Below are 15,678 nucleotides of genomic sequence, written 5' to 3' on the forward strand. Positions count from 1 at the left end.
AATACCCTCCAGTTCCATCCACGTTGAAGCAAATGGTGGGTATTTGTCGTTTCTAATGGCTGAGTAATATTCATTGTATATATGGACCACATCTTTATCCATTCATCTTTCGGTGGACACCCAGGCTCCTTCCACAGTTTGGCTATTGCGGACATTGCTGCTATAAACATCGGGGTGCAGGTGTCCTGGCATTTCACCGCATCTGTATCTTTGGGGTAAATCCCCAGCAGTGCAATTGCTGGGTCGTAGGGCAGTTCTATTTTTAACTCTTTGAGGAACCTCCACATAGTTTTCCAGAGTGGCTGCACCAGTTCCCATTCCCACCAACAGTGCAAGAGGGTTCCCCTTTCTCCGCATCCTCTCCAACATTTGTTGTTTCCTGCCTTGTTAATTTGCCCCATTCTCACTGGTGTGAGATGGGATCTCATTGTGGTTTTGATTTATATTTTCCTGATGGCAAGGGTAGCGGAGCATTTTCTCATGTGCATGTTGGCCATGTCTATGTCTTCCTCTGTGAGATTTCTGTTCATGTCTTTTGCCCATTTCATGATTGTATTGTTTCTTTGCTGTTGAGTTTAATAAGTTCTTTATAGATCTTGGATACTAGCCCTTTATCTGATAGGTCATTTGCAAATATCTTTTCCCATTCTGTAGGTTGTCTTTTTAGTTTTATTGACTGTTTCTTTTGCTGTGCAGAAGCTTTTTATCTTGATTAAGCTGGTTCAACACTTGTAAAGCAATCAATGTGATAGCTCATATCAACAAGAGAAAATTCAAGAACCATATGATCCTCTCAATAGATGCAGAGAAAGCATTTGACAAAATATAGCATCCATTCCGGATCAGAACTCTTCCGAGAGTAGGGATAGAAGGAACATTCCTCAGCATCTTAAAAGCTATCTGCGAAAAGCCCACAGCAAATATCATTCTCAATGGGGAAACACTGGGAGCCTTTCCCCTAAGATCAGGAACACGATAGGGATGTCCACTCTCACCACTGCTATTCAACATAGCACTAGAAATCCTAGCCTCAGCAATCAGGCTACAAAAAGAAATTAAAGGCATTCAGATTGGCAAAGAAGTCAAACTCTCCCTCTTTGCAGATGACATGGTACTGTACATAGAAGACCCAAGACTCCACCCTAAGATTGCTAGAACTCATACAGCAATTCGGCAGTGTGGCAGGATACAAAATCACTGCCCAGAAATCAGTGCCATTTCTATACGCTAACAGTAAGACTGAAGAAAGAGAAATGAAGGAGTCAATCCCATTTACAATTGTACCCAAAAGCATAAGATACCTAGGAATAAACCTAACCAAAAGGTAAAGGATCTATACTTTAAAAACTACAGAACACTTCTGAAAGAACTGAGGAAGACACAAAGAGATGGAAAAATATTCCATGCTCATGGATTGGAAGAATTAACATTGTGAAAATGTCAATGCTACCCAGGGCAATGTAAACATTTAATGCAGTCCCTCTCAAAATACCATGGACTTTCTTCAGAGAGTTGTAACAAATCATCTTAAGATTTGTGTGGAATCAGAAAAGACCCCGAATAGCCAGGGGAATATTAAAAAAGAAAACCAGACCTGGGGGCATCACAGTGCCAGATTTCAGGTTGTACTACAAAGCTGTGATCATCAAGACAGTGTGGTACTGGCTTTAATACAGACACATAGATCAATGGAACAGAATAGAGAATCCAGAAATGGGCCCTCAAATCTACGGTCAACTAATATTCGACAAAGCAGGAAAGACTATCCACTGGAAAAGGACAGTCTCTTCAATAAATGGTGCTGGGAAAATTGGACAGCCACATGCAGAGTAATGAAACTAGACCACTCTCTTACACCATACACAAAGATAAACTCAAAATGGATGAAAGATCTAAATGTGAGACAAGAATCCATCAAAATCCTAGAGGAGAACACAGGCAACACCCTTTTTGAACTTGGCCACAGCAACTTCTTGCAAGATACATCTACGAAGGCAAGGGAAACAAAAGCAAAAATGAAATATTGAGGGATCCCTGGGTAGCGCAGCGGTTTGGCGCCTGCCTTTGGCCCAGGGCGCGATCCTGGAGACTCGGGATCGAATCCCACATCGGGCTCCCGGTGCATGGAGCCTGCTTCTCCCTCTGCCTGTGTCTCTGCCTCTCTCTCTCTCTGTGTGATTATCATAAATAAAAAAAAAAAATTAAAAAAAAATTAAAAAAAAAATGAAATATTGGGACTTAAAATCATTAACTTTTGAGCACCACACTATACCAGATACTCACAGGAAGAGGCACATCATATATTTATTTAAATGCCCCAGAACCAACCTAGTATAAGATGGAATAGCTTAATTATAAAAACCCCTAAGTTTTTGGGAAGTCACAAGAATATTAATTTATTTTTATATTGTTTTTAAAAAGATTTCATTTATTCATTTGAGAGAGATACAGATAGGGAGAGAGCAAGGAAGAGAAAAAGCAAGCATGAGCAGGGGAGAGGGGTAAAGGCAGGGGCAAGGGCAGGGGCAGGGGCAGACGCAGACTACGCGCTGAGCCAGGAGCAGACTTGGAGCTGGATCCAGGACCTGGAGATCATGACCTGAGCTAAAGGCAGATGTTAACCATCTGAGCCACCCAGGCACTCCAAGAATATTAATTTGCTGTAATTAAACATGCTGTAAAACAGGGTAAATGCACTTTTAACTCATGAGTTTGGAAATATTGATATATAAATTACAATTTAGGCAACTGATACTCCTTTTTAAAACTTGCATATTTTATTAAATTTGAAATACACTAGAAGGTGAATATAAGGCAAAGACTTTCTAGTATTTATTTAAATTTTTAAATTTTTGGTAGTCTAAGGAATGCTATTTTATTGAAAATTGTTTAAAGTTATCAAAAGCTTAGTGTAGAGGTTATATAATTTTTATATCAATGTTTGCTTCAGGAATTGCATATACAGGCATGTCTTGTTTTATTGTGCTTTGCTTTATTATGTTTGCAGGTAATGTGTTTTTTACAAATTGAAACTTTGTGGCACAATTTTCCGACAGCATTTGCTTGCTTCATGTCACCTTGTCATATTTTGGTCGTTTTTGTAATATTTCAGACTTTTGCTATTATGTTTGTTATGGTTATTTGTGATCAGTGATCTTTGATGTTACCTCTGTAAATTGTTTTAGGATGCCACAAACCACACCCATGTAAGTCACCAAACTTAATAAATATGTGTGTTCTGATTTCTCTACTGACTGGCTGTTCCCTATCTCTCTTCTTCTCCAGCATCCCTATTTCCCTGAGACATGCTGAAAGGTCAAATGATGGTTAGCATTTTTTAGCAATTAGGCATTTTTAATTAAGGGGTGTGTATGTGTGTATATATATATTATATACATTATTTATACATTATATATTATATATATGTATACCCATATATATATGGGTATTTTAGACACAGTGCTGTTACAGACTTAATGGACTGCAGTAGAGTGTAAACCTAACTTTTATAGGCACTAGGAAACCAAAAAATTCACTTGACTCATTTTATTGTGATAATTACTTTATTGTGGTATCTCCGAGGTATACCTTTAGTGAAATTACTGCTATGTATTATGAACTTAGAGAAATTATTTCAGCTATGTAGATTTTTGAATAAGGTATAGTCCATTTGTTATAATTGTTATTTTTAAAGCTTTTTTTATTTTTAAGTTGAAATATTACAGGATTGTACACATATCTTTAGTATAGTTTTATGACTTTTTGTACTTGTATAAAGATACTCTTGTGTAACAATCACCTAAATCAAGATAGAGAATGTTTCTAGCATCTCAGAAGGCTTCCTTATATCCTATTCTAGTCAGTATTCTTTCTCTCCTCAGGTACTCCCATTTCAAGGCTTTTTCCCATTTGAAGATTGGATTATCTTGCCTTTGCTTTGTAGTTCTTTATATATTCTTGTATGAGTCCTTTGACAGATGTATGTACTATATAGTGTTATTAGCTGTCACCATTGCTGTACATAATCTTCGAGTCTGTGGCTTGCCTTCTTACTCTCTTTATGATGAAGTTTGATGAATTTTAATGAAGTTGAGTTTATTAATCTTCTCCTTTATGGTTAGAATTAATTGTGTCTTGTTTGAGAGATTTTTGCCTATCCTAAGGTCGTGAAGTTACTCCCCTCCTTTTTATTCTAGAAGCTTTATTTGTTTTATCTTTGACATTTGAATCTGTGACCCATTTAAAATTAACTTTTGTTTATAGCATGAGGTAGAGGTCAAGGTTTATTTACCCTTTTTGGTTATCGGATTGCTTCACCATTACTTACTGTAAGATCATCTCTTACCTAATTGTAGTGATATGTTTTTATAAATAAGTGACTACATATGTGTGGGTTTCTGCTATTAATTCTTATTATGAAATCTGTGATATATTCCAGTAAACTGTAAGTTCCTAAAAAGCTTAGACTGTTTAACTTGCTAATTATTACTACACTATCCCCACTGCCTAACATGCCAGGCACGTGATAGACATTCAGTAAATATTTGTTGAATGAATGAAGGAATCGTAAAGGAAAAATCCACAGGAAGTCTGAAAAATGTTGATGAGGAGACAGTTTTAATTGTTCCTAGTTGTAGAGATGCCTAAATAAATAGTACAACTAGAAGTGTTTTTGTAGAATATTCCAAACATACCTCTCATCTTTTGCTTCACTGCTACCCCCTTCAAACTCCCCAATTATAAAAATTTATCTGGTCATATGGCTCAACCAGCATTTATTGAACATCTATTGGACTTTTTTTTTTTTTTTTTTGATCTATTGGACTTTTACCAGAGAGGATCTTTAGTTGTTAGAGCCAAGTTTTCTTCTTTTTCTATTGTCATCATACATTATTTAATGAAGATATTTTGTGAGAATTTGCTACTCTTCTGATTATTTTTTTTCTTCTGATTATTTTTTGATCTTTATGTTTAGTCCATTAGATTCTATAAAATGTATCAGTGTAAATTCAAACTCTATGAAGTTAATTTAAAACAAAGGATGGCTGTAAAGGATTTATTTTATTACATTGTTTATTTCATTTAGATGTTAAATGATAATTTTTACCGTGTCTTTGTAGAAATTGTCACAGAAGGAAAAAGAAAAAAGTCTTCATCTTCTGAACTACATAAGGTATGCATTAGTTTTGCTTTTAATTTGTTCATTATCTTTCGAGTTACCAATATTAAAAGTATTTTGCCATTTGTCTTTTTGATAAAAATTTAAAGAAAATATAAAACCTTAACTGATCAGTGTTTTTGCAGGGAATGGTGTATCCTAATTAATTCAAAGGTTAACCAATAAAGAACACTTTCTGGGACCTGCCTTGTTTAAATCATTGTAAGATGTAGCCATATACTTTCTAGGCCTTATTTTACATTTTATTTAAAACATAACCCAGCATTGCTTCCATTACTGAGTATATTAGCATCTCTCACATTCATTCACTGTGATACTGTAGCTATAGAAAAGTTGTGCTCAAAAAAAAAAAAAGTTGTGCTCAAGTCATGTGCTGAAAATTACTATTTGAAATATTTCCTATTAAACTTTCTTTTCTTTTCTCTTTTCTTTTCTTTTCTTTCTTTCCTTTCCTTTCCTTTCCTTTCCTTTCCTTTCCTTTCCTTTCCTTTCCTTTCCTTTCCTTTCCTCTTCTCTCTTCTCTCTTCTCTCTTCTCTCTTCTCTCTTCTCTCTTCTCTTCTCTTCTCTTCTCTTCTCTTTTCTTTTCTTTTCTTTTCTTTTCTTTTCTTTTCTTTTCTTTTCTTTCTTTTCTTTTTTCTTCTGGGTAATCCAAGAGTAGCAAAAAGCCAAGATAAGTTTCTGCCTATGTAGGAAGTGTTTCAAAATTTTAATTTCTTGTTAGGAGATAATCTTTTTTTCCTTAAGAATTTTGTGATTTTTTAAAAATTTTTATTTATTTATGATAGTCACACAGGGAGAGAGAGAGAGAGAGGCAGAGACATAGGCAGAGGGAGAAGCAGGCTCCATGCACCGGGAACCTGACGTGGGATTCGATCTTGGGTCTCCAGGATCACGCCCTGGGCCAAAGGCAGGCGCCAAACCGCTGCGCCACCCAGGGATCCCAAATTTTGTGATTTAAACACAATAGTACCCTGATATACATTATAATAATTTGTTAGATGCTTTTTTGGGAAGCATTCCAAATTATGCACAGAAGACTTTTCATTTGGCATAGGAAACTTTAGTTTGGTACATTTCATGGAACACAGATAGAGAAGAAATCATAAAGAGGGCTGTGAGAGGGAATCAAGAGCACACAGACAAGACCAAAGAGAAAACATGGCTTTAGGTACTCTTCTTCCTTGGTTTACTTGACATTTGTGGGGATGGTTTCTTTTAAAATTCTGCATTTGGCGCAAGTGTCATAAATGAGGGGGATAAAAATAAAGTCTTAACATTTTACCATACCCAGTTTTAACTACCTCTGTATTGACAACTACTTCTTTTGTGTTTAATACCCTCCAGTGAAGTGAAATGCTCTATTTTAGGCTGCTGCTGCTGTTTTGCTTTTTTTTTTTTTTTAAAGATTTTGTTTATTTATTCATGAGAGACAGAGAGAGAAAGAGAGAAAGGCAGAGACACAGACAGAGGGAGAAGCAGGCTCCATGCAGGGAGCCCGATGTGGGACTTGATCCTGGGTCTCCAGAATCACACCCTGGGCCAAAGGCAGGCACTAAACCGCTGAGCCACCCAGGGATCCCCATAGGCTGCTGCTTCTTGTAGTTGAATGGCCACTATTAGAGATTCTTTTTTTTTTTTTTTTTCCCCCCCGCCTCCCCTGGAGATTCTTAATATTAAGTAAATTTCTCTCTTATTTTTAGATGTATGACAGCATTCTTTTAAAACCTTTTATTTTCCAGTAACTTTAGGTTTACAGAAGATTTACAGAAATAGTATAGAGTTCACATCTACTCTTCACCTAGTTCCCCTAGTGCAATGACCAAAATTTAAGAAATTAACATTGGTACAATACTTCAAACTACAGATATTATTTGGATTCCTTCAGATTTTTTTTTTTTAAACTAATGTCATTGGGGATCCCTGGGTGGCTCAGAGGTTTAGCGCCTGCCTTTGGCCCAATCCTGGAGTCTCGGGATCGAGTCCCATGTCGGGCTCCTGGCACGGAGCCTGCCTCTCCCTCTGCCTGTTGTCTCTGCCTCTCTCTCTCTGTGTCTATCATAAATAAATAAATAAATCTTAAAAAAAAAAAAAAAAACTAATGTCATTTTTAAATCCCAGGATCTCACATTGCATTTAGGTGTCATATCTCCTTAATTTCCTTTATTCTATGACAGTTCTTCCATCTTTATTCTTTCATGATCATGACATATTTAGAGTACTATGATTTTGTCAGTATTTTGTTGAATATTTCTCAGTTTGGGTTAGTCTCATGTTTCTTTCTTTTTTTTTTCTTTTTTAAAAGATTTTATTTTTAAGTAATCTCTATACCCAACATGGGGCTTAAACTCACAGCCCCAAGATCAAGAGTCACATGTTGAGCCAGGAGGTGCTTCTGTCTCAGGTTTTTTATGATTAGACTAAAGTAATGGCTTTTTGGGAAGAATATCACGTGATATGCCTTTCTTAGTGTATCCTGTCAGGGGTACACAGTAATGATGTGTCTTATTACTGGTGATGTCAGTCTTGACTGCCTACTTAAAATAGTTCATTTTGTAATAAATATCTTGGGAGAAATATTTTTTGAATCTATGCAAATATACTGTTTCTTACAAAATTAGCACACTAAATTGTTAGTAGTTTATTTTTTATTTATTTATTTTTTAAAGATTTTATTTATTTATAAGAGACATACAGAGAGAGAGAGACACAGGCAGAGGGAGAAGCAGGCTCCATGCAGGGAGCCTGATGTGGGACTCGATCCAGGGACCCCCGGATCACACCCTGGGCTGAAGGCAGCGCTAAACCGCTGAGCCACCAGAGCTGCCCTGTTAGTAGTTTATATTACTGCTTTTTCTTTCAAGGCAGCTAGGGAAATACTGAAAGGATTAGAGTTTGATGGATATAGGGATGAGACACTGCTACATTTTGAGTTTAAAGTATTTCAAAAATATTCCTAAAGCAGTATCAGTTTGTTGTAGAGAAATTAGAAAATTGAGTTGAGGAAAAACGAGACCACCCAGACAGAACAAAGATTAATGCTTGGATGTATATTTTTCTGTTTTTCCATCTGTATATCCATGTATAATAAACATATTTAAATATTGAAAAATAGAAAACCACAGAATACTGTTTTATAATTTGCTTTTTCTATTTAACTTTATATTATGACATCATTTTCTGAAATCAAATTTAAAAAGCATCGCTGAGTAGATATTTACTGAGTACTCAACATGTATTGGACGCTATACTAGGTATAAGTACCAGGGAAACAGTGGCAGACATTTTTAATGACTACAATGTATTCAGTTATGTGTGTGTATGACAGTTAATTTAACCAATATCTTCTCTTTTTTTATAAAGATTATTTATTTATTTATTTATTCATGAGAGACACAGAGACAGAGAGAGGCAGAGACACAGGCAGAGGGAGAAGCAGGCCCCACGCAGGGAGCCCGACATGGGACTCAATCCCGGGTCTCCAGGATCACGCCCTGGGCTGAAGGCATCGCTAAACCACTGAACCACCTGGGCTGCCCCAATTTAATCAATATCTTATGATATTTTTGAGTTTTGGTTTTTTTTCTTAAGTAAACTCTGTGTCTAATGTGGGGCTCGAACTCATGACTCTGAGATCAAGAGTCACATGCTCTAGTGACTGAACCAGCCCGGCACCCCTTGAGTTGTTTTTAATCCTTGTAGCTAAATCTTGGGAATATAATTATCTACTGCATTATTCCTGGCCTTTTGATAGGAGCTGAATATATGTTAATTCCAAGACTGATCTCTTAATAGAGGTGAATACTTTGAATTCTGCTAATGGGGAGATACATAGTTTTTGAATTTATACATGAAGAAGTTGCTACTCTATTCTGAATATTGAAAAAATATGACTTTTATTCTTCTTTGTAAGTCATGGTCATTCCTTTGGGCAGACTTCTAATTTTCCTTAAATAATAGCTTTGTATTGATGCAGTATCTAACAAGTAATTAAGAGTCTGAGGTTTTCTATTATGAACATGGCAGAAGTCATTTCTGCCTAAACAATTTAAAGAGCATGTTAGTATATCTAACTTGTCTGGATTCCAGCATTCCCCACGCCCCTAGATTATCTGCTTTCGATAGCATTCTCTTTTTGAAGGCTATACTATAATGAATTAGGTACAAAGTGAATCTAAAAGTAGCTGCATGACTTGGTCGGTTGAAGGGCTTGTTTAGTATTACATTTGAATATTAGGAAATAAATATTCTTGAGCTTGTTGTTTTGGAAGTTATTAGAGTTCTGATGATGTTTTTAAAGTATAACTTGAAGGGGATTTAGAACCAACCCATTTTTGCCTTAAAAGGTTAAACTTGACTCTATTTGAAGACTGTTGAAAATACTTGAGAGTATTAGGAATCCATTCTGATTCTTGTAAATGGAGTTATAATATAGGCTTTGCAGAATCGTGAATAGCTTAGAAACTTTGTTGATTGTACGCAACTGAGACCATGATTACAATTTGTCTAAGAATAGGTCAGATTGTGGCAAAAAGGCTTACATTATTTTTTTTAAATCAGTTAATCATTAAGAAAAAAGAGTGCAGAAAAAAATTGACAGTAGTTAATTGTACTTGAAGTCTGCTTGTCCTATACTCATATATAATATTACAGTGAGAGATTTAAATCTGTAATTTATTAATCAGGAAGCTACAGGAGAGGTTTTTCTGGAGGTTTAATTGTTAATATTTTTCCCCTTGCTTTTAATAATTGCATTATATTTCTATTAAATAAAATAAAACATTTGGAGACTAGGAAAACACAAAAATGAAAATAAAAATCACCTCTTATCTCCCTAGAGGTAATCACTGTTAAATAACATTTTTATGTATAACTTTTCATATATTATTTTTACTTATGGATTTTTTGTCTTGTGAAAGAAAGATCATTCTGTATGTGTTTTTCTTTTATACTTATGTTCGAAATAATTTCTTTTTTTTTTATTAATTTTTTTAGTAATCTCCATACTCAGTGTGGGGCTCAGACTCATGACCCTGAGATCAAGAATTGCATGCTCTTCTGACTGAGCCAGTCAGCTGCCCCTGAAATAATTTCTTAGTATCATTAATCTTCTGGAACATGTTATTTAATAACAATTTAATAGTATTTCATTTGGTTTAGTTTTGCCATAGTTTTGTTTAATTATCCTTTTATTATTGTTTCTGGTTTTTCTATATTAAAAATAATATGGAGTCTATATCCCTGTTCATAAATATTTATATGTACTTTGATTTTCAAAGCTTTTGATGCTAGTGTACAGAATTTTAATAAACATCCAGATTTCATGTGTCTATACTTTGGAGGGAATAGAGAACTGCCCTTTTTGAAAATAAGGTATATTACATTTTGTGTCCATCCTAATGGAAGTATGCATGAATATTTATTAAGGTAAATAATTCAATGACACTGAGTCTAAGCCATTCATAAGTAAAGTGATTGCAAACTGATTACCATGAAAAAGGATTATAAAATCTTCCACAGAAAACATCAGCAGCATTTTATAAGAAACTAATTTTTCAGAATACTTAACAAGCATAACCAACTCTTTTTCTAAATCTTAGGTGCTGGGCAGCCGAGGTGGCTCAGCGGTTTAGCGCCGCCTTCAGCTCAGGTTTGATCCTGGAGACCCAGGATGGGTCCCATGTGGGGCTCCCTGCATGGAGCCTGCTTCTCCCTCTGCCTGTGTCTCTGCCTCTCTCTGTCTCTGTGTCTCTCATGAATAAATAAGTAAAATCTTAAAAGAAAATAAAAATAAATCTTAGGTGCTATCCTTCAAGGTTTTTTTTTTAGATTTTTTTAAGATTTTATTTGTTTGAAAGAGAGCTATGCTTGCACTTGCAGGAGTAGAGGGAGGGGCAGGGCAAGCTGGAGAGAGAAACAGATTCCCTACTGAATTGAGTTAAATGGTGTGGTTGGGGTGTAGAGTTTGTGATGTATGGGTAAAAGCCCATATTGTTATGAATTTTATCTGTGAGTAGTGGGTGCCATTGTTTTATGTTAAATGTGGTAGCCGTAATTAGATTTGTGTAATAGAGAACTCTGGGGATGGAGTTTGAAAGATTAGAAGAGGTAGAGACTGTAAGAGAATAGCTAGGAGTCTATTGTGATAATATATCTACCTTAATATTGAATGAGAGGTTTTTATTTATTTTATTTTAATTTTTAAAAATATTTTATCTATTTATTTATGAGAGACACGGAGAGAAGGCAAGAGACCTAGACAGAGGGAGAAGCAAGGAGCCTGATGCGGAACTCCATCCTCAGGCCCTGGGATCACGCACTGAGCTGAAGGCAAATGCTCAACCATTGAGCCACCCAGGCATCCCGAATGAGAGGTTTTTAAAATAAGATTATATTTAGCTGCCTGTGAATTAAGCACTCAACTTAAGACTCTTTAAAAATAATTGCAAAATGGGACATGTGGTTGGCCAATCATTAGAGCCTGCGACTCTTGATCTGCAGATCAGGAGTTCAAGCCTCACGTTAGGTGTAGAGCTTATTTAAAAGAAACCAAAAAACCCAAAGCACTAATAGCAAAATATTAATGCAGGTTAATATAATGGTTCTGTTAGTTGATTCATATTTATATTTCAGTTAAACTGATTATTTTCTTTTTCTGATTTCAGATAACAAAGATGCTAAATGCAAAACCAGAAGATGTTCATGTTCAGTCACCACTGTCCAAACTCAGAAGCTCAGAACACTGGGATCTCCCTTTGCAGGGGGTAAATAAAAACTAATTTCTTTTAAGTACATAGTGTTGCTTGGTGTGTTTAAAATATTTTGATAAAAGAAAATTTTCGTTTACTTACATATCCTTGTTTGGATTTTTTTGTGTTATTTGCAGGTTTTTAATTAGTTTATTTTTGGTGTTTGTTAAAGTGATGCTTTGAGGTTAGGGTCTCCTTTTGTTTTAGTATACCTCATTTTGCATGATTGTTTCCTTGACATTTAAATTTCATTATTGTAAAGGATCTTTTATTTTTTTATATTTTTAAAAGATTTATTTATTCATGAGAGACACACACAGAGAGAGAGGCAGAGACACAGGCAGAGGAAGAAGCAGGCTCCATGCAGGGAGCCTGACATGGGACTCGTTCCCGGGTCTCCAGGATCACACCCCTGGCTGAAGGCGGTGCTAAACCACTGAGCCACCCGGGCTGCCCTGTAAAAGATCTTTTAAATTTACGAGAATATTAAACTTATTATAATCATTTACTCTTTTGCTCTCGTTTTTGTTTTTTTGTTTTTTTTTTTTGCTCTCGTTTTATAAATTTGAGAGGGTTTATACTAAAAGGTGACACAACTATACTTTAAAAGATATTCTAATTATAAATCTGGACTTTAATGTTATCACTATTAAATATTATTACAGAGCTTTCATGAATAAGATTTAACATGGCACTTTTTAAAAAGATTTTATTTATTTATATGAGAGAAGGAGAGAGCACGGGCAGGGAGAGTGGCAGGCAGAGGAGAGGGAGAAGCAGGCTCCTTGCAGAACAGGGAGCTTGATGTGGGACTCGATTCCGGGATCCCAGGATCATGATCTAAGCTGAAGGCAGATACTTCACTGACTGAATCACCCAAACACCCTAAGATGGCATATTCTTTTTTTTTTTTTTAATTTTAAAAAAAAATTTATTTATGATAGAGAGAGAGAGAGAGGCAGAGACACAGGCAGAGGGAGGAGCAGGCTTCATGCACCGGGAGCCCGATGTGGGATTCGATCCCTGGTCTCCAGGATTGCGCCCTGGGCCAAAGACAGGCGCTAAACCGCTGCGCCACCCCAGGGATCCCAAGATGGCATATTCTAAGTATTATTTTTTTCCTTGTGCCTGGTACAACTCACAGCAATTTTAAAAACAGAAGCTTTCTCAGATTTTCCAGTTTATCCATTTGAGCCTGTATTAGTCTGCAAGGGCTAACATAACAAAATACCACAGGTGGATTAAACAACAGAAATTTATTTTCTAACAGTTCTGGAGGCTGAAGTCCCAAGATCGAGGTGCCAGTAGGGTTGGTTTCTCTAAGGCCTTTCTCCTTAGCTTATGTATGGTTATCTTCTTGCTGTGTTTTCCTATGACCTTTTTATCTGTTTACCCACATCCCTGGTGTGCTTCCCTTGGATAGGTCCCTCCCCTTATGATCTTGTTTAAACTTAAGTACCTTTGTAAAGGCCTGATCTCCACATATAGTCATAATGATGGTGAGGACTTTAACCTATGAAATTGACAGGCGGAAGTACAATTCAATTCATAAGTGTAGCATTTTAGGATGACAAATTTTAAGTCATGTTGAATATGTTTTTAGGTTATAGACAAGAAAAAATTAGCCATTTATTACAACTTGTTCTCAGAGGAAAAGACTTGTTATTAGTTTCTTTAACTTCATTTAAAATTTTAACTATAAAATAATATATTTGTTTTTTTTAAAAGGTACAAAAAAGGGAAATAATGAGACAAGATGACTTCTGCTGACATAAAAAGAAAAAAAATTGCATAAAGTTAGAAAATTTGGGGTGTATAGAAAGGTACAGGTGAAACAATCCTTCTCTGTTCCTTTTTCCTAAGGCAACCACTTTTAATAGTTTTTTTTCATTCCTTTCAAGAACACATATGCTTACATAAATAATATTTTTTGATTGTTACAGAACAGAAATTATATATATACTGTTCTGTGCTTTTTTGTCATTTAATAGAGTCTAATTTTTTTTCTTTTTTGACACATTTTAATCTTTTATTTATTTTTGTTGGCTTTGTAATACTCAAAAAATTTAAAATATACCATAATTAAAAATATATGCCATAATTTTTTAGTATAATTGACACATGATATTATATTAGTTTCAAGTATACTACCTAGTGATTCAGCTTCTCTTTATGTTATGCTGTCCTCACAAGTATAGCTACCATCTGTCACTGTACATAATTTACTTAGTGCACTGGTATTAGTCAAGTTGTTTCCAGAGTTTTGCGAATGGAAATGATGCTGCAGTGAACATCATTTTCTTTTTTTTTTCTAACATCATTTTTTTGTATGTGGAGAACCATTTTTGAGCAGAGTTATTAGATTGAAGGGAATTTATGTATTTTTTTTAAAGATTTTATTTATTTATTCATGAGAGACACACACACACAGAGAGAGAGAGAGAGAATGAGAGAGAGAGGCAGAGACACAGGCAGAGGGAGAAGCAGGCTCCATGCAAGGAGCCTGAGGTGGGACTCGATCCTGGGTCTCCAGGATCACACCCTGGGCTGCAGGCGGCGCCAAACCGCTGCGCCACCGGGACTGTCCTGAATTTATGTATTTTAATAAACATGGCAAAATTGTCTCACAGAAAATGTGCACCAATTTATATTGCCACCAGTAAGAGGTCCCATTTTTCTAGAAACTTACTGGCACTGGATATTATCACACAGTAAAATTGTTGCTAGTTTAAGAGGAAGATAAAAAGATTTTAAGAAAATTTAATCACATTGTTTATATGTATTCTGTTTTAGGATATTGAATTTATTGTGGAATAAACATTATAACATATGTAATTTAAAACACACAAAAACAGTTTCTTGGAAGTAGACATAGGCTTTTTTTTTTTTTTTTCTTAAGCTGTATCTCACTAAATGTGTTTTTTTCTTTACCCTTGGATTATACATATCTTCCTTTAGTTTTTGGTCTTCAAGAGGCAAATGTGGATTACCTGACAGCTCGTTAGATGTTTAAAGTCATTGTGTTATAATCTTTTATCTTCTCTCTTTTCTTTAACTCTTGATTTCAGTAGTTTCCTTTTCCTGAGAAGCTAGCCACTTATATTCTTCTTCTTTTCTCTCTAACCTGCTGAATAAAACAAGGCCTCTTCAGAGGCATATTTTCTTTTCCCATGACTAGTTTCCCACTCTAGTTGGATGTTTTCTTAAGGTAATGATACTTAAATTTTTGGAAATGTGTGTCCTATTTGAGATTTAAAAGTGGAACTTGGGGATCCCTGGGTGGCTCAGTGGTTTAGCACCTGCCTTCGGCCCAGGGCGTGATCCTAGAGTCCCGGGATCAAGTCCCACATTGGGCTCTTTGCGTGGAGCCTGCTTCTCCCTCTGCCTGGTCTCTGCTTCTCTCTCTGGGTCTCTCATGAATAAATAAATAAAATCTTAAAAAAAAAAGTTGGGGGGGGGAACATGTATCAGCATTGCTATGCTCTTGTTGCCCTAGACTATACAGTATTTGCGAAGTAAGCTTCATAGTTTATAGAGTTTGAGGCTATACCAGTATTTTGCTTAATTGTTTTGCCCACACACCCCTCCTTTTTTTTTTTTTTAATATTTTATTTTTTTAAAGTAATCTCTACACTCAAGGTGGGACTCGAACTTACAACCCTGAGTTCAAGAGTCCCATGCTCTACTGACTGAATCAGCCAGGCACTCCCCATACACCCTTTTTAAAAGTTAATTAATTAATTAATATTTAT

General features: G+C 35.6%; 1 protein-coding gene across 5 annotated transcripts in view; it reads left to right on the plus strand.

The window, feature by feature from the left end:
* Window positions 1-15,678, plus strand: part of SENP7 (SUMO specific peptidase 7) — a 139,698-nt gene that overhangs the window by 8,542 nt on the left and 115,478 nt on the right. For all 5 annotated transcript variants that reach the window (XM_072811835.1, XM_072811838.1, XM_072811836.1 and 2 more), the window contains exons 2-3: window positions 5,121-5,173; window positions 11,843-11,941. In XM_072811835.1, coding sequence (XP_072667936.1) covers window positions 5,121-5,173; window positions 11,843-11,941 — 152 coding nt within the window. The remainder of the gene's footprint in view (window positions 1-5,120; window positions 5,174-11,842; window positions 11,942-15,678) is intronic.

This window comes from Canis lupus, chromosome 35 (genome assembly GCF_048164855.1).
Source record: "Canis lupus baileyi chromosome 35, mCanLup2.hap1, whole genome shotgun sequence".
Classification (NCBI taxonomy): domain Eukaryota; kingdom Metazoa; phylum Chordata; class Mammalia; order Carnivora; family Canidae; genus Canis; species Canis lupus.